Source organism: Epinephelus fuscoguttatus, linkage group LG20 (genome assembly GCF_011397635.1).
Source record: "Epinephelus fuscoguttatus linkage group LG20, E.fuscoguttatus.final_Chr_v1".
In the NCBI taxonomy this organism is placed as follows: Eukaryota; Metazoa; Chordata; class Actinopteri; order Perciformes; family Serranidae; genus Epinephelus; species Epinephelus fuscoguttatus.
The window spans coordinates 34,505,644-34,533,498 of record NC_064771.1 but is presented as its reverse complement, the minus strand read 5'-3'; the positions used below and the strand labels follow the sequence as shown (position 1 = coordinate 34,533,498).

General features: G+C 42.8%; 1 protein-coding gene across 2 annotated transcripts; it reads left to right on the top strand.

The window, feature by feature from the left end:
- The first annotated feature begins 1,678 nt into the window (after positions 1-1,678).
- On the top strand, positions 1,679-27,409 carry heatr1 (HEAT repeat containing 1). 2 transcript variants are annotated; one of them, XM_049564487.1, is made up of 45 exons: positions 1,679-1,769; positions 2,901-3,059; positions 3,149-3,365; positions 5,183-5,324; positions 5,475-5,576; positions 5,681-5,821; positions 6,065-6,276; positions 6,383-6,516; positions 6,648-6,735; positions 7,079-7,180; positions 7,500-7,617; positions 7,740-7,847; positions 8,824-8,922; positions 9,056-9,144; positions 9,268-9,464; positions 9,772-9,893; positions 10,827-11,042; positions 11,427-11,601; positions 11,683-11,831; positions 11,977-12,169; positions 12,255-12,427; positions 12,835-12,999; positions 13,101-13,343; positions 17,141-17,272; positions 17,415-17,518; positions 17,717-17,863; positions 17,984-18,102; positions 18,205-18,326; positions 19,252-19,380; positions 19,487-19,711; positions 19,978-20,107; positions 20,410-20,588; positions 20,769-20,821; positions 20,922-21,045; positions 22,122-22,262; positions 22,355-22,659; positions 22,760-22,910; positions 22,996-23,166; positions 23,501-23,635; positions 24,248-24,352; positions 24,451-24,613; positions 25,317-25,462; positions 25,707-25,865; positions 26,112-26,220; positions 27,184-27,409. In XM_049564487.1, the coding sequence occupies exons 2-45, from the start codon at positions 2,918-2,920 to the stop codon at positions 27,270-27,272; spliced, it is 6,465 nt and encodes a 2,154-aa protein (XP_049420444.1). In that variant the 5' UTR covers positions 1,679-1,769; positions 2,901-2,917; the 3' UTR covers positions 27,273-27,409. The 2 variants fall into 2 exon arrangements, with proteins under 2 accessions (XP_049420444.1, XP_049420443.1); XM_049564486.1 differs by having other exon boundaries at positions 8,821-8,922.
- The last annotated feature ends 446 nt before the right edge of the window (positions 27,410-27,855 follow it).

The following is a 27,855-nucleotide window of genomic DNA, read 5'->3' as shown; positions in this document are numbered from 1 at the left end:
GAGTTTACAAAACGACTTCCAGCAGAAGACTGGACTGATTGTTGACTCAGGAAGTTCAACAAGCAAACAAGGAAGCTGCTAACCCCCCCCCCCCCGGGTTGGGGGAGAGTTACTGCCTCAAACAAGGGAGATCACGTATCTCGTTGTCTTGTTCACAGTGAGGGTAGAATGGAGCGTGAGATGAATCAGCAGTTTAGTGCAGCTTCTGCAGTGATGCAGGTGCTGCGCTGGACCGTCGTGGTTCAGAGGGAGCTGATATACTGGTCAATCTCCGTCCCAACCCTCACCTATGGTCACGAGCTCTGGGTAGTTACTGAAAGAATGAGGTTGCGGATACAAGCATCTGAAATGAGTTTCCTCTGTAGGGTGTCTGGGCTCAGCCTTAGAGATAGGGGGAGGAGTCAGACATCTGGAGGGAGCTCGGAGTAGAGCCGCTGCTCCTTCATGTTGAGGTGGTTCAACATCTGATCAGGATCCTCCTGGGCACCTCCTGTTGGAGGTGTTCTGGGCACGTCCCACTGGTAGGAGGCCCCGGGGCAGACACAGAACACACTGGAGGGATTATATATCTCATCTGGTCTGGGAACACCTTGGGGTTTGGAAAGTGTTGCTGGGGAGAGGGACGTCTAGGGTGCTTTGCTCAGCCTGCTGCCCCCGCGACCTGGTCCCGCATAAGTGGGTGTAAATGGATGGATGGAGGTCAAAGGTCACAGTGACCTCACAAAACATATTTTTTGCCACAACTCAAGAATTCACACACTATTTCTGACAAAACGTGACACGAATGTCTAACAGGATGAAATAATGAAGGTCAAAAGGTCAAAGGTCAGCTTGACTGTGACATCATCATGTTTTAACATCATATCTCAGGAACAGAAGGGGAGACATTTGGTCAGATACTGAATTGGTGACTCTAATCTTGAAACTGTGCTGATTGTATAGATCTTCTGTGTGTGAAGCATCCATGTTTTCACTGACATGGATGGAGACTGTCAGAGACACTGGGCTGGTGGGCGGAGTCATACAACCACAGGGCGGTGGTTCTGGTTTAGATTTAGTTTGATAATGATGTTGACAAAATGTATCGTCATAAAACTGAACTTACACTCTAAAGAATAATGTACTGGTTTAACTTTAAAAAAATAAGGTAACAATTTCCATGCATCTTTTGAAGTAGTTCCATTATCAAGTCAATCCTCTAAGTCTTTTATCATCTGACAAATTCATTTAGTTTAGTACAACCAATATGATTCGTTCTGACCTCAAAAAGCGTAAGTAAACCAACTTAATATTTATCCAAACGTTGTATTGATATTTAGCGGTTAAAATATTTTATGCAAGATATTATAACTTATTCATTTTAATTAATAAGTTGTCAAGTGACTAAAACATGTTAATGAAACAAACATATTTTTTTATGCTGAAAAACGTATTTATTTTAAGCATTATTCACTGATATAACCCCATGAATTATTTTCTGAAAGATTTTTTTTAACATAATTAATATTTTTTGTAATATTATTATTTTTAATAGTTTTTTTTTTATAAATATCTGCTGTGATAAAAACTGTCTGTATTATGTTCTCTCGTTTTATTAAAATACTAAAATAAGATATTCGGGTCAAGTCCCGCCTTACTGTGCTGTGATTGGCTAGTTTGTTCTCTAGAGTCCCGCCTTACTGTGCTGTGATTGGCTCGGCGTGACGTGCCCCGGAAGAGGAATCATCCACAACGTGCCCACATGTGTTTGTCGGACTTACAGAAAACAGGTCAGCGTTTCTTATTTTCATTATATCATTTTATTTCCTACATTATTTATAATATTATGACATTGTTCCGGTGTGTTTGAGTTCACCTTCGTTGGTCGCGAGACATTTTGTTTCGTTACTGAGCTCAGAAGCCGCTAAGTTAGCATAACTAGCTAGCATGTGTTGTAGCAAAACAGTAGCGCTAATCTAGCTTAACTAGTTGATGTAAAATGAACTAGTTGTGTAAATACAGTATAAAAAGACTTTCCTCTGGCTGCAGTCACCACACTGGATCATTATCTGAGTGATACCGCACTCAACGGGGTCGTTTTCTTGTGTGGGATTTATCTACGTGCCAAACGCCCTTGGAAAAACTGCAGTTTTAATGTTTTCCTGCCTTTTAGAAAGAGCAGGTTCTACACAGAAGTGTTCTAAAAGCTGTTTCGTATTCTCAAATATCCACTTTTCAAATCGGTTATAGCAAATTATAATAATTACTTGATGAAGTGTCTTTTGCTTCCTATTTTAGGAAGCGTGTCCCACTCACTACGGTGCTATAAAGGTTATTAAAGCATTAAGTTGACATGCCAAAGTTCCCAGAGGATTATGATTCATACTAAAGTAAAGTGGGGATCATTAGGTTATAATAGCAACCAGGAACTCTAATGGTACCAACCTCTCAGAGGAGCCTTTACATCTTCGTTTTAACCAGCAGTTTGGCCTGATGTGATCTGCACCAGAGTCAGTTCATGTTAAACACACTGATTTAAAGTTTGAGTCCCACACTGTGAAGTGACTGAAGCAGCGTTTTGTTTCAGGACAGCTGAAGAATAATAGAGAGATTTGGTAATAACAACATGTTGACTGTCATTCATTGGCAAACCTCCTGGATCATGCGCAATAAATCAGAGGAGTTCTTCTAACTTCAGTGTGTACTTTCTACTCTCTTCGGCAATCTCAAGTTAAATTGGGTTTATTTAAATTCTCATTCATGCTAACAGACTTTCTTAAAGACTTCATTCGGACAAGTTGAAGCATCCTGAAGCCTTTAGGGTAACGTTGGGTTCAGGTGAAAGTAACAGGAAACAGACTTTAGTATATAAACAAAAGGCCAGAGAAATGTGAGAGTGACTTTTGTGTGTCCGTCATCAGATTAAGAAGCCGTCATCATGACGTCTTTGGCCCACCAACTGAAGAGGCTCGCGCTGCCTCAGAGCGACCCCAACCTCCTGACACGCAGAGAGGTCGCCTCGCTCCTCTTCGACCCCAAAGATGCTGCTTCCATGGACAGAAGCACCTTCTACGCCCTCGGTGAGTCCTGGACAGGTTCCCAAATGGCCAGCAGATGACTCCCACACATGTTGTGGTAAAACCTTACTGTCTGTCCTCTTCGTCTTCAGGCTGCACAGGGCTGGAGGAGCTGCTGGGAATCGAACCAGCCTTCCTGGAGTTCCAGGACACACTGTTCAGCCGGGCCTCGATGACCCTGGAGCGCAGTGTCCAGTCCAAAGAGGTCAACGAGAAGCTGGACGCCGGCATCTCGCTCTTCCTCACCCGCCTCTGCCCGTACTTCCTCCTCAAACCAGCCCACAAGTGCATTGAGTGGCTGGTCCACCGGTACGCATCTTAACGTCTTGCAGTATCACTACAGCTCATTATAACTGATATCTGTGACAGGTCTGATCCTGTCAGATTAATATTCATATATTTCACTACTAAATTATGTTTATACTTCTTATCAGCCGGATGTGTCAATGTCTGGAAAAAAAAAAGATTTATCATAATGTACGACAATTTGTGATATTTCAAGAAAAAAAAATCAACATTACAACAAACGGCACTTTTAAAGACAAAAAAAAAAAAAAAAAAAAGTAAATTAAAATGTTAAAATTGTTCTATGTCAAGTAACAGTCGTAATGTTATAAGATAATGTAAAAAATATAAGTAAAAGTCAGTATTAAATAAAAAAACTGCATGTTTTGTAACGTTACATGAAAGATTTTAATATAAAGAAAAGTTACTTCATGGTTTTAACATTTTGAAGAAAACAAACGTAATATATTTTTTAAAATTCAATAATGTCAAAATTTGTAATATTGTGAAAAAAAGTAGTGAAGTAAAAGTGTGACATTATGAAAAAATATATTTCTAGTGAAAATCAGTGACATGAAAAACTATATTTCTAGAACATAGTTCTCATTAAAAGATAAAGTTATATTACTTAAAAATATTAATATTTTGAATTAAAGTTATTATATAACATGACACAGTTCTAACATTTTGAGGAAAATGGATGTAATAGTTTTTTAAAAGTCATAATATTTCAACATAATCATAATATTTTGAGTTAAAAGTTGTAATATTGTGTGAAAAAGTCAAAATATTTGACAAAGATGTCAAATTTTTAGAAAAAGAGAAACTAATTTGTCATAATGTATAAAAAATATTTCAAAACATTTCAACATATAGATAAAGTTGTAAAATTTAAAGACAAAATTTGTAATATTTTGTTACTAATGTAGTATTTCATTTAAGTCTTAACATTATTAGAAAAAAATGAATATTTTAAGTGAAAGTCAGTGTGACATGAAAAACTACATATTTAAAAACAATTCTCATATTAAAAGATAAAGTAGTATTACTTTAAAAAAATGTAATTTTAAATAAAACGTATCATATTACATGACAGTTTTAACATTTTAAAGAAAAAAATCTTTCAAAGTGATAATATTTAAAGATTGTTGTAATATTGTGTAAAAGAGTCATAATATTTAACCAAGATGTCATATTTTTGGGAAAAAGTTTCAATATTTGTAATTAATTATAATGTATGAAACAGTTGTGATTTTTAAAGAAAAAAATTTAGATAAAAAATATTTTCCTAAAAATGTGGTATTTTTAAGTAAAAGTCGTAACGACTAGTGAAAGTCAGTGCTACATGAAAAACTGCGCATTTTGAAAAAATAGTTCCAATATTAAAATAATCAATATATTTTAAATAAAAGTCATAATATTACATGACATGAATCTAACATTAAAAAAGAAAGTTACAATATTTAAAGAGAAAATCTGTAGATTGTCATGAAAACATAATAATACATAAAAATAATAGAAAATGTATTAAAAAAGTATAAAAAATTTACATAAGAAATGTGATATTTTGAGGAAAAAATCAAAGGCGATAAAAACGTTTTAATATTTAAAGAAAAATCAATCATAATTTGAGAAAAACTTCAAGTAAAAGCTGTAATATAAGAAAAAAAGCTGAAAGTGTTCAAAAGTTTAGAGTTGGCATCAAATATATATTTTTTATATATTTTTCGCTCATTGTACGCTCATGTCAAAGTGCAGCGTAACTGAACCTTCAGATGTCAGAAGGTGTGTTTCAGATCAGCTCCTGTGTTGTCACATGATGTTGTCCTGTTGGGTTTCAGCTTCCACATCCAGCTGTATAACGTCGACAGCCTGTTGGCGTGCGCGCTGCCGTATCACGACACCAACGTGTTCGTCAGAGTCCTGCAGCTCCTCAAGATCAAAGACGCCACCAACCGCTGGAACTGGCTGCACGGCCTGCAGGTCTGAACGCTGCGGCACACTAACACTGTGTTTATTATTATTATTGTTCTGGTCGACTAACGTCTGGTCGACCATCAGGGGGCAGCCTTAGTGTTTCTGACCATGAATATTAAGTGCTTCCTATAAACGCTGCTGCTGTTGTGTCCATAGAAACCTGGCGTGCCGCTCTCCAGAGGAACATTGATCACTCACTGCTACACAGACCTGAGCTTCATGGACTTCATCTGCACCATGGTCACCAAGGCCATCCAGGTGACATCATCACCATGACATCACACTCTGATGTACAAACAAATGACATAAGTCTCACACGTTTGCTTTGTTTTCTTCTTCTTCTTCTTCTTCTTCTTCTTCAGGCGTATTCGGGACACTCTGGCAGTTGCTCCCAGCTCAGAGTGATCTTCTCCTTCTACGCCTCCTCCATCGTCCCCGCTCTGGACGCTATGGACAAGGTGTCCGACGCCATCATTTCCAAACTGCTGCCGTACGTTCAGAAGGTAACCGACTCGCTCTTCGTCCGTTCACCACATTATCCGTACTATTTGTGTGTCTCCAGACCACCCGTCGAAGGTCGATGAGGGACGAGAGGATACACTACTGAGGCTTAACATTTAACCTTTAAGATCTGTGGCGTCTTTTGTTCAGTAAAGAAAGTGTTTTCCATTCCAGTGCAGGAGCTCAGCTCTCATGTATGTAAGCATTTTAACCAAGGCTCGGCTCTGATGATGTCATCACTGCAGGGTCTGAAGTCGTCTCTGACGGACTACAAAGCCGCCACGTACATGATCGTGTGCCAGCTGGCGGTGAAGGTGGTGATGGAGGCGAGTCTGGTCGACACGCTTGCTGCGCATGTCAGCAAATCTCTGCTCAAAGAGCCCGTGTTGGCCAAGGAGGGTGTGGGCTGCCTCATCGTGCTGCTGCAGAACCAGAAGGAGGGCGCCGCCGGGCCCAGGTAGGACTGGACACGACATTAAGATGAGACATTATTGTTATTATTTTCCCAACTTGGATCCGTCATGAGAACCTGCCCGTCCTCTCACGTTTGTGTTTTCCCTCAGAGCGTTTGGCCGTCTGAGCTCAATGCCTACGCTGGTGTCGACGCTGCAGGCGATGGCGGCGACTCATGATGTCAGCCCTCTGCTGCGCTACCTGCTGCCTCACCTGATCCACGCCGTGTTCACCTGCAGCTCAGGTGTGTTCAAACTGTCTCTCTGTGTGATGTGGAGTAATAAGAGGGGAATCATTTCCATCATAACGTTGAGACGGTGTGTGATGTGTGAAGAGAAGCTCAGGGCTGAGTTTACCTGTCGTTCTGTGTCTCAGGTGAGACGCAGCCGGACGAGGTCGGCATGTTGGAGTCCATCCTGCAGTCTGTCCCTCTGACCAAAGGCCTGGACCAAACTGTGGCTCGGTAAACTCAATTCTTCATTGATTCATCACAACTTCTTAACAATTGAGTTTGACTGGAGGACTTCAAGCTGCTGAACAAGCATCAGATGACAGATGATAAATACTATTATTATTATTATTATTTTGTTTTATATTTCAGTGTGCAGTGGTTTCTTTGTGCTGCATGTCCCACCACTAAAACATAGAAAAAATAAAATGAAACTTTATTCATTCAGAGGGAAGTTGTTGTGTGACAGCTGCATTAAAAAGTGGACTCTGCTGAGATGTTGTAAAAACACAGGCTGCACATTTTGGAACAGAAACTCTTCATGACAGATGTTTGTGTTGCTGTGTTGCTCCTGCAGTTTGCTGTTGGACGAGTACCTGAGTCAGACTGAACTCTCTGCTGAAAACCTGTCTGCCCTCGACCGCCGTCTTCTTCCTCTGGTTCGACTGTTCGAGTCCAGGTGAGTCTGTGTGACGGAGATCGCCTCCACAGTTTACCTGATTTATTGTTGTTTTACTGTTAAATCTTAACAAGATGAAGGAAGCAAAGCAATGTACAAAACATAAATTAACCACATAAAAAAATCAATATCAGTTTAAGTCAACGCTATATTTTTATTTTCACCCCTTTACCTTGCCATCAGCATTATTTAGTTTATGTGGCAGTGCTCCTGTCTGCTTCTCCAAACTGGAGGCGTGCCGACTGTACGATTCCACTTCAACACACCCGAACTATCCCTTTAATGTGAGACTCATTGGCTGTGTCTTGTCCTCCATCAGATACTGTGGAGCTCTGGACGGTGTCCTCGCAGGTCATGTGACGGACGTCGGCAACCCTGAGCAGAAACATCTTTTCCACCAGTTCCTCTCTTTGTCCATGAGCAGTGGAAAACACCAGGTACACCACATTATTGTATTATCAGTATATAAAAATGACAGCATTCAGCAGTGAAAGTTAAAGTCTTATAGTGTTTGTCTTCTGAATAATAATATTTTAAATCAATGTCTTTCTGTGTGCAGATTATGGGAGACTCAGACACGTCGTTGTTGCTCAGTCTGAAACACCCGCTGCCTTCCGTGAGAGTGTCAGCTGTGGAGCACCTGATGGACATTGTTACCTCCGGGCAGGTACGCCAGCAGATTTCACTTCCTGTTTCCAGACAGTTCAGAGAAAGTTAGAAACGCTGGGAGCAGATGTCTCTGCTACATATAACCAAAATCAGTGTTGATTTATTGTGATATTTTTCACTATATGGCATGATGAACTTACTTATGGTGTACCTCAAGGCTCGAATCTGGGTCCCATGCTTTTCTCTGTAGACCCTTTAAGGGCCGGTGTTACAATGGGGTAATTTTGTCCACCTCATCAGAAACTGGGGAGGGATTAAGAGGAATATTGGATTTCTCTGGAACGCTGACTTTTTAGCACATTAGCGAATGTTAGCTTCCATAGCAAAACAAACTGTGTTGTCCTCCTTTGTAAGATTGGCTTCCTGTGACATCATCCATCCACTGAGTGAGTCTCCGACCAGACTGGCCAACCCATATGCTGGTTGGCCAGTCTGGTCGGAGACGGAGCGTTATATTTCTACATGAATGAACCAATGGTTAAGTTAATCACACATTCACTCCGCTCGGCGCTCTGCTGCTCCGTCTCCACAGTGTCCAGAGTGTGCGGTGCTCTGGATAACCCAACGCTACATTCAGACAGCGCTCTGAATTTATGAACGGTCCAGTGTGTGTCAGAGTGCGCTCCAAGACAAGACAACAGAACTTATTAGCTAGTGCTAGCAAATGTCTGTGGAGAATTGTTTTGCTTCCAGCTAAGCCCCGCCCACCAAAAAACATCATACTGTTTACTAACAGTTAAAGAGTCGATTTATAGGCTCCTCCTTATTATAAACATAATGTGTGTGTTCATTTCTATGCTGCTGATAGTACCACATCTTGGGGCAAGATTATCCCCCAAAGAGAAGACAAATAATAATGATAATAAAATTAACTTCATTCATTTTAACTTCACCTTTTTTGCATCAACACTTTGCACCAAAGAGAAAACCACCTTCTTCTTCTAACGTCTTCTCCTGGTGTTTCTCCTCAGCAGCAGCAGAGTTTGGACGAAGACTTCCTGAAAGAGGCCGTCATGGACCGCCTGAAGGAAGACGTGCCGGAGGTCGTGGCTGCTGCCCTCAAGGTCCTTGAGGTGAGAGAGATGCTTTAACAAGTGTCATGGTGGTGGATGTGCGGGAGTGGAGGCTGCAGCGCCCCCTACAGACCAGTCAGCACGGTGCGTTTTAAAGGAGCAGACAGGTGATGGTGTGCTGTTGTTGTTTCAGCTGCTGTTTGATGTGTTGGACCCTGAAGACACTGTGTCCTGTTTACTGTCACTGCTGCACAGAGTGGATCCGTCAGTGGCAGAGCACTGGTCAGTGAACCAAACACCTCTTTACTGATATTGCACCTTGCTAGTTTTAATTGTCTTTATATTGTTTTACATGAGGAATTGGATTATTATTGCAAATAACAGTGTGTCTGTGTTCCCCTCCAGGCTCCCAGTGCTGACAGAGGCAGTGCGTTTACTGTCTGACCCCCGGCTGGGAAAGGGGGACGCTGAGCTGCTGCAGAGGGCGGGCTGGAGGCTGCTGCCCTTCCTTGTGATCACTTCCTCACAGCTCCGCCTCGCCTCCTGCATCGCCCGATCCTCCATCATCACCCAACATCCGCTCACACTTAACTGGGCTCAAGGTAACGAGAAGAACCGCTTCACTAAAAAGAACTTGTGAGCATTTAGACTTGTGCGGTGGTGTGTCTGTGTCACTCTGCAGTTACACCTCCACAACACTAGTTGGCGGTGAAGGTTTCTGTGAAGTGCTGTAAAGTTTAGTTGATTCAAAACACACATTAAACACACATTAAACACACTGTACATTATCAGTAATGTGATTTAAGATTTGTCCCTCGTAGTATCAGAAACTAAAGCTCACCGATTAACATTTCTCAGCTGGTTGATCAGGTTCTTTTGTGACTAACAGTGTTTGATGTGTCCACACAGAGCTGGACAAGGTGATGAAGAGGAGCTCTGAGTCCGACTTTGTAGGTTTGGCCAACGAGCGTCTCGTCACCACGTTGACCACAAACCTGACAAACATGGAGCACTTCTCCAAACGAGACGCTGTGAGTTGTTACTTGAAATGTTTTTCAAACCCACAGGTTCCAGCTGAAGATCTGTAAAAACACAAATATAAAGTTTCATCAGTTTTTCCCTCAAACAGCTGCTAGCTATAGTTTTTATCAAACACACTGGAGGAAATTGTAACTTTTTGGGGACTATTTTCAGCTTCTTTATTTATTTTATTGTATTAATTCCCCCATTATTTATTTTTGGATTTAATTATCTGTTATTCATCATTTTTTAATCATTTTTAACTCTGTATTTTGCATTTATTTTTATTTTTTATTTTTAAATGTATCTATATTTTTTTAGTTAATTTGTATGCATTTATTTCTTTTTAGGTATATTTTAAAAAGAGTATTCATTTTTTTCATTGTTTAAATTTCGTTTATTCATTATTTAAATGTATTTTTTTAATGTATTTGAATGTATTCTTTTTTTAAAAAATATAAATAATTTCCTTTCGAATTTCTCTCCCTGTTAATTTCCCCAAACTTATTTTGTCTTTTTTTTAATAGTCTTTATTTGTCAGAATTACAGTCTTACAGTAGTTGGGTTACTTCTCATAGAAACAAAAGAAAAGGAAAGTTCAAGTGTCAAATAAAGTTTCAGTAGCTACTGTACGTCCCTCACAGCCCAGCCCACGATCCCAACATCTCAAATAACAAAAACTTACAAAATAATGATAAAGTAGATATGACAACAATATAAATAATAACACATACATAGCACGAGGGGGAAAAAAATGACTTAAAGGAAATAAAACTTGGTTTGGTTCATGAGTTCCTAGAAAAGATATATTTCTTTCTTCTTTTTCCCTTTTTCTATTCTGTCTTTCAATTATTTTTATTTCTTATCTTATTCCCGTCCTCTGCAGAACATGAAGGAACACAACTGTGTGTAAACGCTGTGTCTGTGTGTTTTGTGTTCATCAGCTGGAGAAGCTGGCTCTGTGTGTGGAGCAGCAGCGGGGCTCCGGCCTCAGATGGAGGGCCTCCTTCCTGGTGCTGACTCGGACTCTTCTGCTCGGCCTTGGCGAGCTGAGCGAGACCCAGCACCTGCTCACCGCTCAGCGGGTCTACATGCTGCTGGAGACGCCCCTGCTGGAGGTCATCAGGGACGCCGCTGCCGCCAGTGGTGCTGGTGCTCAGGTCAGACGAGATGAAGACAAAAGCTCAAACATTTAATAATAAAACACATGAAGACAGAAACTGTGACTGACCGAAAGGAAACTGATCTGGAAAAGGAATTTGATTTAATACAAACTTTTGATTTGCACTCATTTAAAATTTTATTTGACTTCTGACATCATCATGTTTTAACGTCATATCTCAGGAACAGAAGGGGAGACATTTGGTCAGATACTGAATTGGTGACTCTAATCTTGAAACTGTGCTGATTGTATAGATCTTCTGTGTGTGAAGCATCCATGTTTTCACTGACATGGATGGAGACTGTCAGAGACACTGGACTGGTGGGCGGAGTCATACGACCACAGGGAGGTAATTCTGTTTTTTTTCTCTCTGTTTTAACAGGAAGCAGAGCGCCGTGTCGCCGCCCCGTCCTCCTTCTCTGAAGCCCTGACTGTGTACCTGAGCAGGTGCGAGCAGCAGCCAGGTGACCAGCTGGACAGAGAGTTCAGCTTCGTCCTGATCGCGCTGCTCAGAGACTTCATCTCCTCCCTCAGGTGTCCCGACGCCTCCTTCAAAGGTGAGTTCCCCTCCTGACGTGTGACGGCTGTGGGTCCACCTGCAGAGACACTCAGTGTGTTGTGTGCGTGTGTGTGTTCAGGTGAGGTGTGGTGGAACCCGGAGAAGCTGGACACAAACACCTGCTGTTACCTGGGGCTCACCTGCCGTCTCTTCAGTGTCATCATGAGCGGCGCCGGCGAGGGTCCGGCAGCGGGCTGCTTCAGAGACTTAATGAAGCTGCTCATCCAGGTATGAGGTCACTTCCTGTTGACTGACGGCGATGGCTGTGAGTCAGCAGTAACTTTTTTACTTTAAAGAAAGAATGTGAGAAAAATATGTTCATTCACTTTCTGGACTCACAACAAGAAATCACCGTCCTCTCCGTCTTTTCCAGGTTCACCTGAGCGACCCGTCGATGCTCTTCCGCTTCCTGTGCGTGCTGTGGGGTTACAGCAGTAACCATGGAGACCAGCTGGACATGAAGGTGGGCGCCGTCCTGCAGACTCAGGCTCTGTACATGGGCCGAGCTCTGCTGAGCGCTCAGTCGGCCGCCACGCTGCAGGAGCTGGTCGCTGCAGACTCACCTGGTGAGAACATTTAGCAACATGCTAACATGCTAAGCTAAGATGGTACTCATCATAACATCATACCTGCTCCGTCTGTCTCTCTCAGTGGTCCCGTCGTTGCTCTGCTGCCTCACCTCGCCGGTTCGGGAGGTGCGGAGGGCGGCCCTCGGCGCTCTGCAGAGCCTATCAGGAGCCGACACTTCTCCCTTCCAGCCAATCATGGAGAAGCTTCTGAAGACCTCAGAGGAGATCACTGCTGACCCGTCATACCTGAGCCAGGTGAGACGCTGAGTCATTGACACTGAGTCAGACAAGCCAGAGCAGTCAGTGACTTATAATTTTATGAGACAAATATTCAAGACGTCAGGTTCAGACTGCACGACATTTCATCTGTTCTGACAGTCGCTGCGTCATAAAATCTTGCCGTGACCTTGCCGACAGACATGACAGACCACACGTTGGTCCACGACCAATCATAGCTGGTCTTTCAGGATGTGTGTGATGTCATCAAGTTATTCTCCTTCTATTTTTTTAATTATTATTATAATTTTTTTTTATTGCAGTCACTGTGTCTGTTCATGTTCTAGCCAAACTGTTATTGTAGTAACGTAAAAAGTGTCACCAGATGGGCGGAGCTACATTTGAAGTTCCACATGCAAACTGTCCTCTCGGTGTGAACCCTGCAGGCCCTCGGCGTGCTTCATGAGGAGTGTATGTCTGCGAAAGCCAAGATGCAGCAGAAGAAGCTTCAGGCGTCGATGCAGCAGCTGCTGCAGAGCGTCCAGACTCCCTGCTGCCCGTCATACACCGCCGGCTGCCTGCTGCGAGCACTAAGCAATGTCAACGGACAGGTGAGGGCAGGAACACACCTGCACACTTACATCTTATCAGAACAAATGAACCACATGTCATTTCATTATGTGGATCTGGTATCTTCTCCTCCACCTCTCAGTCCGTTCTGTCCGAGCTGCTTCCTGTTCTGGATCGCCTCCTGGAGCAGAGTGGCCCAGACACCCCCACCCTGCTGCGGGCCGAGGCCCAGCTGATGCACCTTGTCCTGGGGAAATACAACGAGGCGTCGGCCCCCCTGCTGGCTGAAAACCAGAACTGTCTGGATCTGTTTATCAGAGCTCTGAGGACCTCGGCACAGCCACACCCCGACATGCCCAGCTGCCAGATCATCGCTCTGGAACAGGTCAGGACAACCTCAACCCGGGGTTAAAAACAAAATCAGGGTTAAACCAGGATTTAATGTCAGATTAAATTTGTAGGATTTGTAAAGCAGGAATTGAATCATGGTTTAAACAGGGTTAAACCAAGGATTAAATTGGGGTTAAAACAGGGTTAATATGGGATTAGATTAGGGTTAAACCAGGGTCAAAAACAAGGTTAAACCAGGCTTTTATCAGATAGTGCTGTCGCAAAACTTAAGGAAAAGATTACTTCGTCGTTAAATTCAATACCAATACCTTCAGTAACAGAGGTTTCCCGTGCCGACTTTAACCTCTCCCGAATTGATCATTTTGTTGATAGCACCGTAGGCTCGCTACGAACAACGCTCGACTCTGTAGCTCCTCTTAAAAAGAAGTTAAAAAAGCAAAGAAAGTTTGCTCCTTGGTATAACTCTCAAACCCGTAAGTTAAAACAAATATCGCGAAAATTTGAAAGGAATTGGCGATTAACCAAACTGGAAGAATCTCGTTTAATCTGGACAGACAGTCTCAAAACTTATAAGAGGGGCCTCCGCAATGCCAGAGCAAACTATTACTCAGCTCTAATAGAAGACAATAAGAACAACCCCAGGTTTCTTTTCAGCACTGTAGCCAGGCTGACTGAGAGTCAGAGCTCTATTGAGCCTTGTATTCCTTTAGCCCTTAGCAGTAATGATTTTATGAGCTTTTTTAATGACAAAATTCTAACTATTAGAGGCAAAATTCATGACCTCCTGCCCTCAGATAGTACCTATCTAACCTCAAACACAGCTGTAAAATCTAATATATATTTAGATTGCTTCTCCCCAATTTCTCTTCAAGAATTGACTGCAGTGATTTCTTCATCCAAATCATCAACGTGTCTCTTAGACCCCATCCCAACTAGGCTACTTAAGGAGGTCTTACCTATAGTTAACACTCATATATTAGATATGATCAATATATCCTTATTAACAGGCTATGTACCACAGTCTTTTAAGGTAGCTGTAATTAAACCTCTACTAAAAAAGCCCACCCTGGATCCAGAGGTGTTAGCCAACTATAGACCAATATCTAATCTTCCCTTATGTCAAAGATCCTTGAGAAAGTAGTCGCAGACCAGCTGTGTGATTTTCTCCAGGATAATAATTTATTTGAGGAATTTCAGTCAGGATTTAGAGTGCATCATAGCACTGAGACAGCTCTAGTTAAAATTACAAATGACCTTCTGATTGCTTCAGACAAAGGACTCGGCTCTGTACTTGTTTTATTAGATCTTAGTGCGCGCTTTGACACAATTGACCATCAAATTCTGCTGCAGAGACTGGATCACTTAATTGGCTTAAAAGGTTCAGCACTAAGCTGGTTTAAATCTTATTTATCTGATCGTTTTCAATTTGTTGACGTCGCAATGAACCATCCTTACGCATTTCAAAGTTTGTTTTGGAGTTCCGCAAGGTTCTGTGCTCGGACCAATCCTGTTTACTCTATATATGCTTCCGTTAGGTAACATCATTAGAAATCACTCTATAAATTTCCATTGTTATGGATGATACTCAGTTGTATTTATCAATGAAGCCAGAAGAAAGCAATCAATTAACTAAACTCCATAATTGCCTTAAAGACATAAAAACTTGGATGAGCACCAATTTCCTGATGTTAAATTCAGACAAAACTGAAGTTATTGTTCTTGGCCCCAAACAACTCAGAGACTCTTTATCTGATGACATAGTTTCTCTAGATGGCATTGCTCTGGCCCCTGCCACTACCGTAAGAAACCTCGGAGTAACATTTGATCAAGATTTGTCTTTTAATTCTCATTTAAAGCAAACCTCACGGACTGCATTTTTTCATCTGCGTAATATTGCGAAAATTAGGCCTATCCTGACCCGAAAAGATGCAGAAAAATTGGTCCACGCTTTTGTTACCTCAAGGCTGGATTATTGTAACTCTCTATTATCAGGTAGCTCTAGTAAGTCCTTAAAAACTCTCCAGCTAATTCAGAATGCAGCAGCACGTGTACTAACAGGAACTAAGAAACGCGATCATATCTCTCCTGTTTTAGCTTCTCTGCACTGGCTCCTGTAAAATCCAGAATTGAATTTAAAATCCTACTGTTAACTTATAAAGCTCTAAATGGTCAAGCTCCATCATATCTTAGAGAGCTCATAGTGCCATATTATCCCACCAGAACACTGCGCTCTGAGAACGCAGGGTTACTCGTGGTCCCTAAAGTCTCCAAAAGTAGATCAGGAGCCAGAGCCTTGAGCTATCAGGCTCCTCTCCTGTGGAATCATCTTCCTGTTACGGTCCGGGAGGCAGACACCGTCTCCACATTTAAGACTAGACTTAAGACTTTCCTCTTTGATAAAGCTTATAGTTAGGGCTGGCTCAGGCTTGTCCTGTACCAGCCCTTAGTTAGGCTGACTTAGGCCTAGTCTGCCGGAGGACCCGTCTCTCAGACACCGGGCCCCTGCTCTCCTTCTCTCTCTCTCTCTCGTATCCTATTACTGCATCTAGCTAACCCGGCCATTCTGGATGTCACTAACTCGGCTTCTTCTCCGGAGCCTTTGTGCTCCACTGTCTCTCAGATTAACTCATATCACAGCGGTGCCTGGACAGCGTGACGTGTGTGGTTGTGCTGCTGCCGTGGTCCCGCCAGATGCCTCCTGCTGCTGCTGCCATCATTAGTCATTAGTCATACTTCTTCTGTTATTACACACATATGATTATTGTCACACATGTATACTGCCAGGTATTAATACATACTTTCAACATATTGTACCGCAGTAACCAGAACTATAACTATAATATTATTACTTCCATTAATGTTGTTGTAAGATACTGTCATTACCTGCATATCTCTCTCTCTCTCTCTCTCTCTCTCTCTCTCTCTCTCTCTCTCTCTCTCTCTCTCTCTCTCTCTCCCTGTGTCATATGGATTACTGTTAATTTATCATGTTGATCTGTTCTGTACGACATCTATTGCACGTCTGTCCGTCCTGGAAGAGGGATCCCTCCTCAGTTGCTCTTCCTGAGGTTTCTACCGTTTTTTTTCCCCGTTAAAGGGGTTTTTTTGGGGAGTTTTTCCTTATCCGCTGTGAGGGTCTTAAGGACAGAGGGATGTCGTATGCTGTAAAGCCCTGTGAGGCAAATTGTGATTTGTGATATTGGGCTTTATAAATAAAATTGATTGATTGATTGATTTTAAATAGGGTTAAAACAGGGTTAAATCTGGGATTAAATCAAGGTCAGTGCAGGGTTAACCAGGGATTACATTAGGATTAAAAACAGGGTTAAACCAGGGATTAAAATAGGGTTAAAACAGGGTTTAATCTGGGATTAAATCAGGTTTAAAAACAAGTCTAAACCAGCAATTAAATCAGGGTCAAATCAGCATTAAAAACAAGGTTAGACCAGGTTTAAAAATAGGGTTAAACCAGGATTAAATCAGGGGTAAAAATTAAGATAAAACTGGAGGGGGAAAACTACACACAAGGTATAAAAACTGTTTTAAAACAAGGAATGAAGAGAGGGTAAAACTGATGAAAATGATAAACCTTCAGCAACCAGGGTTGAAACTGAGGATGCAACAGGGGCCATCCAGCTTTACACAAAATATTAATCTTAATATAAACTATGGTAAGACGAGGAACATGCCAGCTATTAACTGTGGTTAAAACTTAAACTACTACTCTGCAGACGGCCACACTGGGACTGTTTCTCCTGTAAGGTGTGTTTCTGTACTGAAGGTTTAAAGATACTAGTTGTGTCATCGTCTCTCTTTATTGTCTCTCTGCAGATCACGAAGCCGTTCTTCTCGGCCCTCGGAGACGAGACTGTGCAGCAGAAGCTGCTGTCGGTGATGTTTGACGTGCTGGTGGAGAGCAGGAGTCCTCTGGTGACCAACACCATCAGCAGCGTCTTTAAAGGGGTGAGACAACTGTTAAATCCTGACTCAACTAATCTGTGATTTAAACAGGAACGTTGAGAGCGTAGTCTGTTCCTGTGTTCTCCTGACACAGCTTCCTGGCAGTTAGTTTGTGACATCAGTCCTCTAACTTTCTCTGTGACAGATCGCAGTTGACGGTCAGCTGGTGGCCAATGAGCTCGCTCCGCCAGAGAAACCCAAAGTGAGCGTGACGGTACAGCAGACCCGTCGCAGCAGAATGAGTCTGAGGTGACGTTCATTTCTAACATCTGCTGTTTTATTTACTCACAGAGTTAAAGTTCATCTGTCAGATCTGTGTCATATCATGACCTCAGACAGTACAAACACTGACTCAAGGTAGCACCAGCTTCTGTGTGTGTGTGTGTGTGTGTGTGTGTATGTGTGTTTGAGACAAAAGAGACATTGTGAAGTTGTTTCCCTGATCAGGAAGCCTCAGGAGGACAGTGATGCTGGTCCAGAGGGGGGTGCTGTGTCGTGGCAGAGAGTCACTCTGATCCTGGAGCTGCTGCAGCACAAGAAGAAGCTGAAGAGAGCCCAGACGCTGGTGCCGGTTCTGTTCTCTCTGCTCGCCAGGTAAACGCTCAGGAGTCTGATGTGTGTTTGTGTTCTCAGGAGTCTGATGTGTGTTTGTGTCCTCAGGAGTCTGATGTGTGTTTGTGTCCTCAGGAGTCTGATGTGTGTTTGTGTCCTCAGGAGTCTGGAGTCAAGTCCTGGGGATCAGACCAACATGGAGTACACTAAACAGCTGCTGCTCAGCTGTCTGCTCAATGTCTGTCACAAGCTGTCTCCTGACGGGGGAGCTGTGGGACCCGGTAGGTCACAGAGGGAGGACAGATCCACCACAGAAGAGGAAATAAACATTATTGATCACTGTTTACTAACTGAGACTCTCCCTGATATGATGTCCTCTGCAGACATCCTGGATGAAGATAAATTCAGTGTGGAGCTGGTGGTTCAGTGCATCAGAACGTCTGACATGCCGCAGACTCACCACCACGCTCTGCTGCTGCTGGGTGCCGCCGCCACCATCTTCCCTGTGAGTGAACAAGTGGGCAGTCTCCTGTGTTGTATGAGATTAAAAACACAAGAACCAAACAAACAGACAAGCTAATAGTTTAATCTGTTTAATCTGTTAATCTGAGCTAACATCATGTGATGATCTGAGCTAACATCATGTGATGATCTGAGCGAACATCATGTGATAATCTGAGCTAACGTTGTGTGATAATCTGAGCTAACGCCATGTGATAATCTGAGCAAACATCGTGTGATAATCTGAGCTAACATCGTGTGATAATCTGAGCGAACATCGTGTGGTAATCTGAGCTAACGTTGTGTGATAATCTGAGCTAATGTGTGATAATCTGAGCTAACGTGTGATAATCTGAGCGAACGTCGTGTGATAATCTAAGCGAACATCATGTGATAATCTGAGTTACCATCATGTGATAATCTGAGCGAACATCATGTGATAATCTGAGCTAACACCGTGTGATAATCTGAGCTAACATCGTGTGATAATCTGAGCGAACATCGTGTGATCATCTGAGCGAACATTGTGGGGTAATCTGAGCTAACGTGTGATAATCTGAGCGAACATCATGTGATAATCTGAGCTAACACCATGTGATAATCTGAGCTAACATCGTGTGATAATCTAAGATAACATCAGTGATAATCTGAGTGAGCATCATGTTATAATCTGGGTTATGTGATAATCTGAGCTAACGTGTGATAATCTGAGCTAACATGAGAAAATCTGAGCTAACGTTGTGTGATAATCTGAGCTAACGTGATAATCTGAGCTAACACCATGTGATAATCTGAGCGAACATCATGTGATAATCTGAGCTAACACCATGTGATAATCTGAGCAAACATCATGTGATAATCTGAGCTAACACCATGTGATAATCTGAGTGAACATCATGTGATAATCTGCTCTGTGTTTGACCCTCCAGGAGAAAGTCCTGCACAACATCATGCCCATCTTCACCTTCATGGGAGCCAACATAATGCGTCTGGACGACGCCTACAGCTTCAGAGTCATTGACAAGACGCTGCAGATGGTCATACCTGCTCTGATCCAGGTGAGACCGACAGTTCAAGGGTTCCATCCCATAATATTCAGTAAAGAGTGGACAAACAAGTACGTGATTCGATGTGACCCCTCTCTTCATCACGTCTCCTCCTCAGGCCCACCAGCTCTCTGATGGCACCTCTTCGACTCGCGTGGTCGCCGTGGTGACAAGGATCATGCACGTGTTTGCTGATGCTCTTCCGCACGTGCCCGACCACCGGCGGCTGCCCGTCCTCCATCAGCTGGTGACCACGCTGGGCCCCGCCCACTTCCTCTGGGTCCTGTTGCTCCTCCTGTTCAAGCTGCACGCCACGCAGACGGCCAGCTCTGTCAGCGAGAAGGTGAGTGGCAACACCAAACCCTTTGAGTACAGGACAGTAAATTTAAGGTGTGCTGATGGATTCACGTCATCAACTCATGCATTGAGTAACATTACACGATCGATATAAACTGGGTCTAAATTTATATCTTGCTTAAAATATATTGATAGAGGGGTTCAAAGCAAATGAATGTTTTGGCGTCGATTGATCCTGCAGCAGTGAATGAAACCAGTGTTTCTGTCAGCATCATGTGTGTGTGTGTGTGTGTGTGTGTGTGTGTGTGTTAGGATGCAGCTCTGGAGAAAGACGTGGACTTCTGGATCTCTCTCTGCTGTCAGTTTGAGGTGACCGACCAGCTCACCTCCCTCATCAACATCCTGGACTTCCTGCTGCAGCTTCCTGACGACAAAGACAACGGTGAGACGTTCTTCGAGTCATCAGACAGTCAGTAGATGGCGGTCGGCACGGCCCCAGTTTGGAGAACCAGGCAGGAGTAGCAGTGTAGCGCTGTGCTTTATTAATTATATGATACATTTAGATTATTTTCACCACTCTACCTTCAGACAGTCATTTCCTGCGGGAAACTGAAGCTGTCTTCAAAGCCAGACTCCACTGAGAAAAGCGTAGAAGTTGCCGAACTGTGACAAAATATCAGAACAAAGAAGACTCCCAGTAAAGTCTCAGTGTATTTGACCCTGGATGTTTCCTGTCCTCTGCAGCTCCAGTGAAGCGCTCTGTTGGCCGGCGAGGAGCCAAGAAGGAGGAGTCGGAGGAGGAGAAGGTGGAGGATCTGATCTTCAGCGTGGAGGCTCACAGCAGCAAAGAACTGAGACACTTCAAGTTCCTCTGCGTCTCCTTCATGGCTCAGCTGCTCGGCTCGGCCAGCTTCATCGGGAAGGTGAGCGACGTCAAAAACGAGAGACGTTCTGTGACGTTTCAGAAAGAGCAGGGAAATGACCAAGACCAAGAAATGTGATCACATCACACTGATTTCAGCCTCTTCACTGTCTTCGTCCTATCTCTCCTAAAAATGAACTTCTATCTGAAAGCATTTCCCGATTTTGATTTTTGATTTCAGGTTGCTGACGGAGGTGATGCAGTCGATGAGTCTCTGCAGCAGCTGCAGCAGAGGTGAGTTTCTCCTCGACCAAACTTTAAACAGAGTCTCCACATGAAGTAGCAGGTGGACACGATCACACTGATTGATTGATTGATTGATTGATTGTTTCAGGCTGCTGGAGGAGATCCTGCGTTACATCCACAGCGTCGCTCGCTGTGTGGAGGAAAACGCCGACAAACCCACCGCCAAGTTCTGGAGAGTTCTGCTCAATAAAGCCTACGATGTTCTGGACAAGGTAAATATAGCACAGTCAGCATGAACAGTGACTGCAGGTGTTTATTATAGTGTCTTACCTGTAACTGCAGAGATACACTTTCAGCAGTGTCGTTTTTATCCCTCTGTGCCAGAGATAGCTGCAGCTGTCTGTCTGTCCCATCCTTGTGAACACGATATCTCAAAAACGCCTTGAAGGAATTTCTTAAGATTTGGCACAAACATCCACTTGGATTCAAAGATAAACTGTTTAGATTTTGGTGTTCAGGTGTCAAAGGTCAAGGCTGCTGTGACCTCATCTGTCTCATTCTTGTGATTGCAATATCTCAAGATCAGCTCGAGTGAATTTTTTAAAAAATTAGGCACAAATGTTAACTTGGACTCAACGATGAACTGACATTTTGGTGGTCGTAGGTCAAGGTCTCAGGAATTTCTCTGAAATTCTCTGGAATGAGATATCTAAAGAACGACTTGAGGGACTGTCTTTAAATTTGGCACGAATATTCATTTGGACTCAAATTTAAGGGTCAGAGGTCAAGGTCACTGTGACCTTGCATCCATTTCATTCTTGTGAACACAGTATCTCAAACAGCTTGGTACTCACATTCACTTGGACTCAACAATGAACCGTTTGGATTTTGGTGGTCAAAGGTCAAGGTCATAGTGACCTTGCTTTTGTCTCATTCGCGTAAACACAATATCTCAACAACACCTCAAGGAATTTCTTTAAGTTTAACACAAACCGCCACTTGGTACGAAGAAAAAACTGATTAGAATTTTGTAGTCAAAGGTCACTGTGACCTTACAAAATATATTCGGATCAAGACCACCTCTTCAGGAAGGTCTCGGTCCGGTTGTTTTGGTGCGCACCTGAGTGTGATTGCTGTGTTCACACCTGCCCAAACGAACTGCACTGAGGGGGCAAACGTACTTGAGTTCGATTGAACCGAACCAAACAGGGCAGGTGTGAAAGCAGCCTAAGACAAACTTGAGTAGCGTGCGGAGGCGTACAACCACAGGGTGGTAGTTGTAGTGATTTTATTGACAGTTTGTAAAAACACAACAAACCCTTTGTTATCGTTGTCTTCTGTTGCCCAGGTGAACTCCTTGTTGCCCACGGATACCTTCATCACAGTGATGAGGGGGCTGATGGGAAATCAGCTGGCGTCTGTCAGGAGGAAAGCCATGGAGCTGCTGAACAACAAACTGCAGCAGCGGACGCAGTGGGACCAACAACAGGTGACACGTCATTCATTCATTCCTCTCGTCTCATCATGTTCAACTCTTGGGTTCTTCTTCATTGGTTCATAGAGTGTCTCTCTGTGTCTCAGGTCATGGTGCTGTTACAGCTGACTGGCGACCTCCTGAGCATTGTGGGTAAAAGTCACAGTAAGGTGACGGAGGCGGAGCAGGACGCGGAGCAGGCCATCAACCGGCAGACGGCGCTCTACAGCCTCAAGCTGCTCTGTCGCAGCTTCGGCTCCGACCACCAGGAGGCGTTCGTCCCCGTCCTGCTGCAGACGGTGGACATCGTCACGGCAGCAGAGGAGGAGAAGAACGTGACAGGCAGCGCGCTGCTCTGCATCGCCGAGGTGGTCAGCACGCTTAAGGCCCTCGCCATCCCACAGTTACCAAGGTAACCAAGCGGAAATACTCTTCAAACAGACGTCTGCATTCAGAATTTTAATTTTTAATATTTTTACTTATTACCATCAAATCTCTGCTGGGTGGCGCAGGTTGATGCCAGCGGTGCTGCACGTGCTGACCGACAGGAAGGAGCTGCTGACCAATGAGATCTACCTGCTGAGCACCGTCACCGCCCTCCAACGTGTCACTGAGACACTGCCGCACTTCATCAGCCCGTACCTGCAGGACACCACGTCACAGGTCCGCCACCTGAGTGATGAGCCAACTCCAAATATTCACACATAAACGTGTGGAGAATAAAGTCTGACACTTCCTGTTCCTGCAGGTCTGTCGGCTGACTCGACTGGCAGAGATTTCCTCGTCTTCGTCCACGGCTGCCACTCAGCTGTCCACACGTCTCGCCTCCCTCAGGAGCACCCTCGCCACCAAGCTGCCCTCCAGGGTCCTACTGCCCACCGTCACCAGGTGCTACAGCAGCATGGTGCTCGACAGGAAGGTGGGACACGTCAAGTTTTCTCTGCTGCTCACATTTTATGACAGATTCATCTCACTTTATTTACACGAATTTGCGCAAGTAATTATTTTCAAAACCTTTATAAAAGTTTATGTCTGATATCTTCAGAATCAAACAACTTGAGAAAACTCAGAATGTTTTCAGTGTTTACACCCGTTTACATCGTCGCTCTGACTTAATGTCTCCTCATGGGACATGGGACATACTGAATCTTTTCCTGGCATACTCGGTAGTACGGTAGTGTGGGTGTTTGAATGTGCGCACTCTGACAGGACAGATGTGATGTCAGTGGCTGACAGCGTGTGTTTCCCTGCAGGGTCAGCTGGGGGCGCTGATGAGCATCCTGAAGGAACACATCAGTCACATGGAGAAAGAGCAGCTCAGCTTCCACCAATCAGAGCTCACCTCCTTCTTCCTCACCACCCTGGACTTCCGTGCCGAGCACTGTCAGGTCAGTCAGATGTTTCTTCCTTTTTATTGTTGATGTTTATTTAAACTTGCCACTCAGATTCTCACTAATGGTACACACTTCAGTAAAAAAGAAAAAAAAAAATCAGCGTCATCAGGATCCGTTTTTATTAATTTATGCTAAACAGTAGAAGAAGAGTCGAAGGCACAGTTAAATTAAATTGAATTAAATTATTTGATTTTGTTTTGTTATACCTTGTTTTATTTATTTAATATTTATTTATTTTATGTTTTTGTTTTACTTAATTTTATTTTAATTAATATATAAATTGTCTGTTTATTTTATTATTCTTTGACTTTTATTTTTTTAATTATGTTAATTTTCTTTATTTTAGTAGATTTTATTGTATTTTATTTTTTGTATTTTCTTGTATTTTTTGTTATATTTTTCACAGCTTAATTTAATTCAATTTTAATGTTTTTAATTGATTTGTTTTATTAAATTCACGTAGTTTACATTCATGTTTACTCGTGAGCAGTCGTCTTCTTCTTCTTCTTCTTCTTCTTCTTCTTCTTCTATTGCTGCACATGTTGAGGTGTAAAACTGCAGAAGGAACCTTTAAATCACAGCTGACTCTTTACTTCCTGTCTTCAGGGCGATCTGCAGAAAACACTGGAGATTGAAGGCCGTGTGATCGACTGTCTGCTCGCCATGGTGATGAAGCTGTCTGAGGTCACGTTCAGGCCGCTCTTCTTCAAGGTAACGTCACTGTCGTTCTGTCGTCACAGCGTTTCCACCAGCTGACGGTCGATCCATGGTTTGATCCATGATGTCGTCGTTGTTGTTTGTTCCTGCAGCTGTTGGACTGGAGTAAATCAGGCAGCAAAGAGCGCCTGCTGACTTTCTACCGCCTGTCGGACTTCATCGCAGAGAGACTCAAAGGACTCTTCGTCCTGTTCGCAGGAAACCTGGTGAAACCTTTCGCTGATCTGCTGCGACAGACGAACCGCTCCAACACAGGTGAGACAAAATATTTTACTTTAATGTTTTTATTCTTTTTAATTTTATTTTATTATTAATATTTTATTTTTGGTTTTATTTGATTTTACCTGTTTCTTTTTTTTTTTTTAACTTTATTTTATTTTATTAATATTACATTTTACTTCGCTTTATTATATTTCATTATGCTTTATTGTATCTAAAATTAATTTATTTAATTTAATTTTGTTTTTCTTTCTTTTAATTTGTTTTACATTATTTAATTTTAATTAACTTTATTTGGTTTTATCCTGCTTTATATATTTATTTATGTTTTTTATTTTATTTTATTGAAATTATTTTTTACTTTGCTTTATTTTAATTATACTCTATTTGACTATTTTATTTTATTTTTGTATTCTGTTTCATCCTAAGATATTTTACTTCATTTAATTTATTGTGTTACACTTTATTGTATTAAGTTTACATTGTTATATTTTACATTACTTTATTTAATTCAACTTAAATATGTATCATTGGACTTTATTTTGATTCCTTTATTTAACTTTAATTAAATTGACTTAATTTTATTTAACTTCACTTTGTTTTTTGTTTTACTTTATTTAATTTTAATCAAATTTAACTTCATTTTATTTTTATTTTATTTTATTTAGATTTAATTAAATGTGTTACCCATTTAAATTAACTTCTTTTAATTTTTTATTGATGATGTGTCTCTGTTCAGATGACTTCCTGTTTGACAGCGAGGAGAAGATCAGTCAGCTGCTCCTCTTCGTCCTCGACTGTCTCCACAAGATCTTCCTTTACGACACGCACAGGTTCCTCAGCAAAGAGCGAGCCGATGCCCTGCTGAGCCCGCTGCTCGACCAGGTCACAGCTCACACACACACACACACACACACACACACACACACACACACACACACACACCTGTCACACACACTTTGGGGAGGAGGGAAAGTTGAAGTATTTTCTTTTGCTGATTTTCTGTAAATTTGTTTAGAGTTTGTGCTGCGTTTGGATGGAGACCCGACTATACTCACCTATCTGTCTGTCTCCGTCTGTCTCTCTGTCTGTCCTCCATCTGTGTGTCTGTCCGTCTGTCTGTCTGCAGCTTGAGAACACAGTGGGTGGGGAGCAGGTGTACCAGCAGAGGGTGACTCAGCACCTGGTCCCCTGTGTGGGTCAGTTCTCTGTGGCGATGGCTGATGACTCTCAGTGGAAAACTCTTAACTACCAGATCCTCCTGAAGACCAGACACCCCGACTCCAAGGTACACACACACACACACACACACACACACACACACACACACACACCTCAGTTACCTCTGTAGATCTGTGTCGCAGTCAAACTTTTACTGCAGTGAACATCTGAATGTTTTCTCCACCACTGTTGATGTGGGCTGATATTAATATGTAAAAATGCCTCTTCCTCCTTCTCCTCCTCTTCGTCCTCACTTCCTACCTCCAATTCCTTTTTACTTTCTCCTCCTCTTCCTCTTCTTCCTCCTCCTCAGGTGCGCTTCTCCTCCCTGTTGATGCTGATGGAGCTGGCGTCTAAATTGAAGGAGAACTACGTGGTGCTGCTGCCGGAGACCATCCCCTTCCTGGCTGAACTGATGGAGGGTGAGGACACACACACACACACACACACACACACACACATTAAAGGCTGAGCACATGTCGCAGTTTTTGTGCCCTCAGATCTTTTTCTGTCTTAAATGTAGAAGAAATGCTCAAAAGTAAGAGTGCTGCCATCGCTGCACTCACGTGTTCCCAAGCGTTTGTTCTTCAGTGTGCGATGGTTGATAAACAAAGTCCAACTTTTGGAGCACAGCAGTGTGCACCATATTGGCCCGAGTAGCACTGAGTGCCCGACCTCGCATTTTCCAGGTGGTTAAAGCTGCAGCGTGTCTGACCCTCATACTTCCTGCGATTAGTCGTACAAACGATTAAACGTCCGTCCCTCTGCTAGTCAGCACCAGAAATATTAGTCGCTTAAACCGATTAGTGTTTCATTCATGTACAAGGCTGCGTAACTGTCATGCAGCCGCCCGCCACTAGTGGGCGCTACAGAGCCGTCAGACAGCAGTCCCCCTCCCCGCAGTAACGCTCCAGTAGACTGGAGTTTTAAACTGGAGAGATGTCCTCTCACAAAACCAGCGCGGTTTGGCAGCACTTTGATCTAGAAAATGAATTCAGCAGCAATGAATCTTTTTTGAGACGTTACATTATTAGTTAACTTTAAGTGAGTTGTTGTCAGATAATGTGCAGGTTTACGTTCATACCGCACGGCGCAAAGTGTCTTGTACTTCAGCAGTGTTTAAAATCCAACATGGTCGTTGAAGATTGTGATTAAAGGCTTCAAAGGGCTCTGAATGCACACAGTATTTTTTGGGACAATGTTTCAAATACTTAACAATAAATTGTGCTAAATTTGACTGTTTTCGGAGTGTTTTCGCTTTTTAGACCTGTCGACAAGTCTTTTTGTTTAGTCAACAAAACATCCCGATAAAATGTAGGATTAAGTATCACATTATTATATGTGATGGTAGTAATATATCGCGTGTGTGTGTGTGTTTGTTTCAGATGAGTGTGAGGAGGTGGAGCAGCAGGTGCAGAAGGTTGTTCAGGAGATGGAGAACATCCTGGGAGAACCGCTACAGAGCTACTTCTAACATGTACACAGAGTAACCACACACAGCAGGTGTGACGTTAAACTTTTAAACATCATGACGAGTCCGTCGGCCTCATCTGATGTGAAATTTGTACTTTTTTACTTGTGTAAAGAAAATAAACATCTTTCTTTGTTGAAGCGTTTGTGTTTAATGTTTTGTATGAAGAACTTAAACCTTGTCATCAGTGTGCTCGTGTACGTTTCCATCTCAACACACACACTGGCTTCTTGTGTGTCAGACACTGGAATAAAGTTATTTCAGGGTTTATATGGAGTGGTCAGAGGTCAAAGGTCACATAGAGGGGGTACGGTGCTGCCAAACCTTGAGGATATTTCCACGCTGCACACACTGGATTGGTGATGTGTTGGCATGAAGCAAACTGGAGGAATGAAGAAGGTTTTGTTGGAGGAAGGAACTTCAGACGTCACTGCAGAGATGCAGCAAAGGATTTACCTCAACAGGTAAATATTTGTACATCGATTTAGGTCAGAGCTCTGATTTAATCTTGTAGAGAAACTGTTTGAAGAGCTCAGATGGAGTTTTGACCGGAGGTCCAAACAATAAATTCCAAGTAGTTGAGCAG

Bases quoted from the DNA above. Each gene is read 5' to 3' on its own strand.
- heatr1 (XM_049564486.1), top strand. From the start codon at position 2,918: ATGACGTCTTTGGCCCACCAACTGAAGAGGCTCGCGCTGCCTCAGAGC. The intron at 9,465-9,771 runs GTAACGAGAAGA...GTGTCCACACAG, and splicing joins CACACTTAACTGGGCTCAAG to AGCTGGACAAGGTGATGAAG. The intron at 11,602-11,682 runs GTGAGTTCCCCT...GTGTGTGTTCAG, and splicing joins TCCCGACGCCTCCTTCAAAG to GTGAGGTGTGGTGGAACCCG.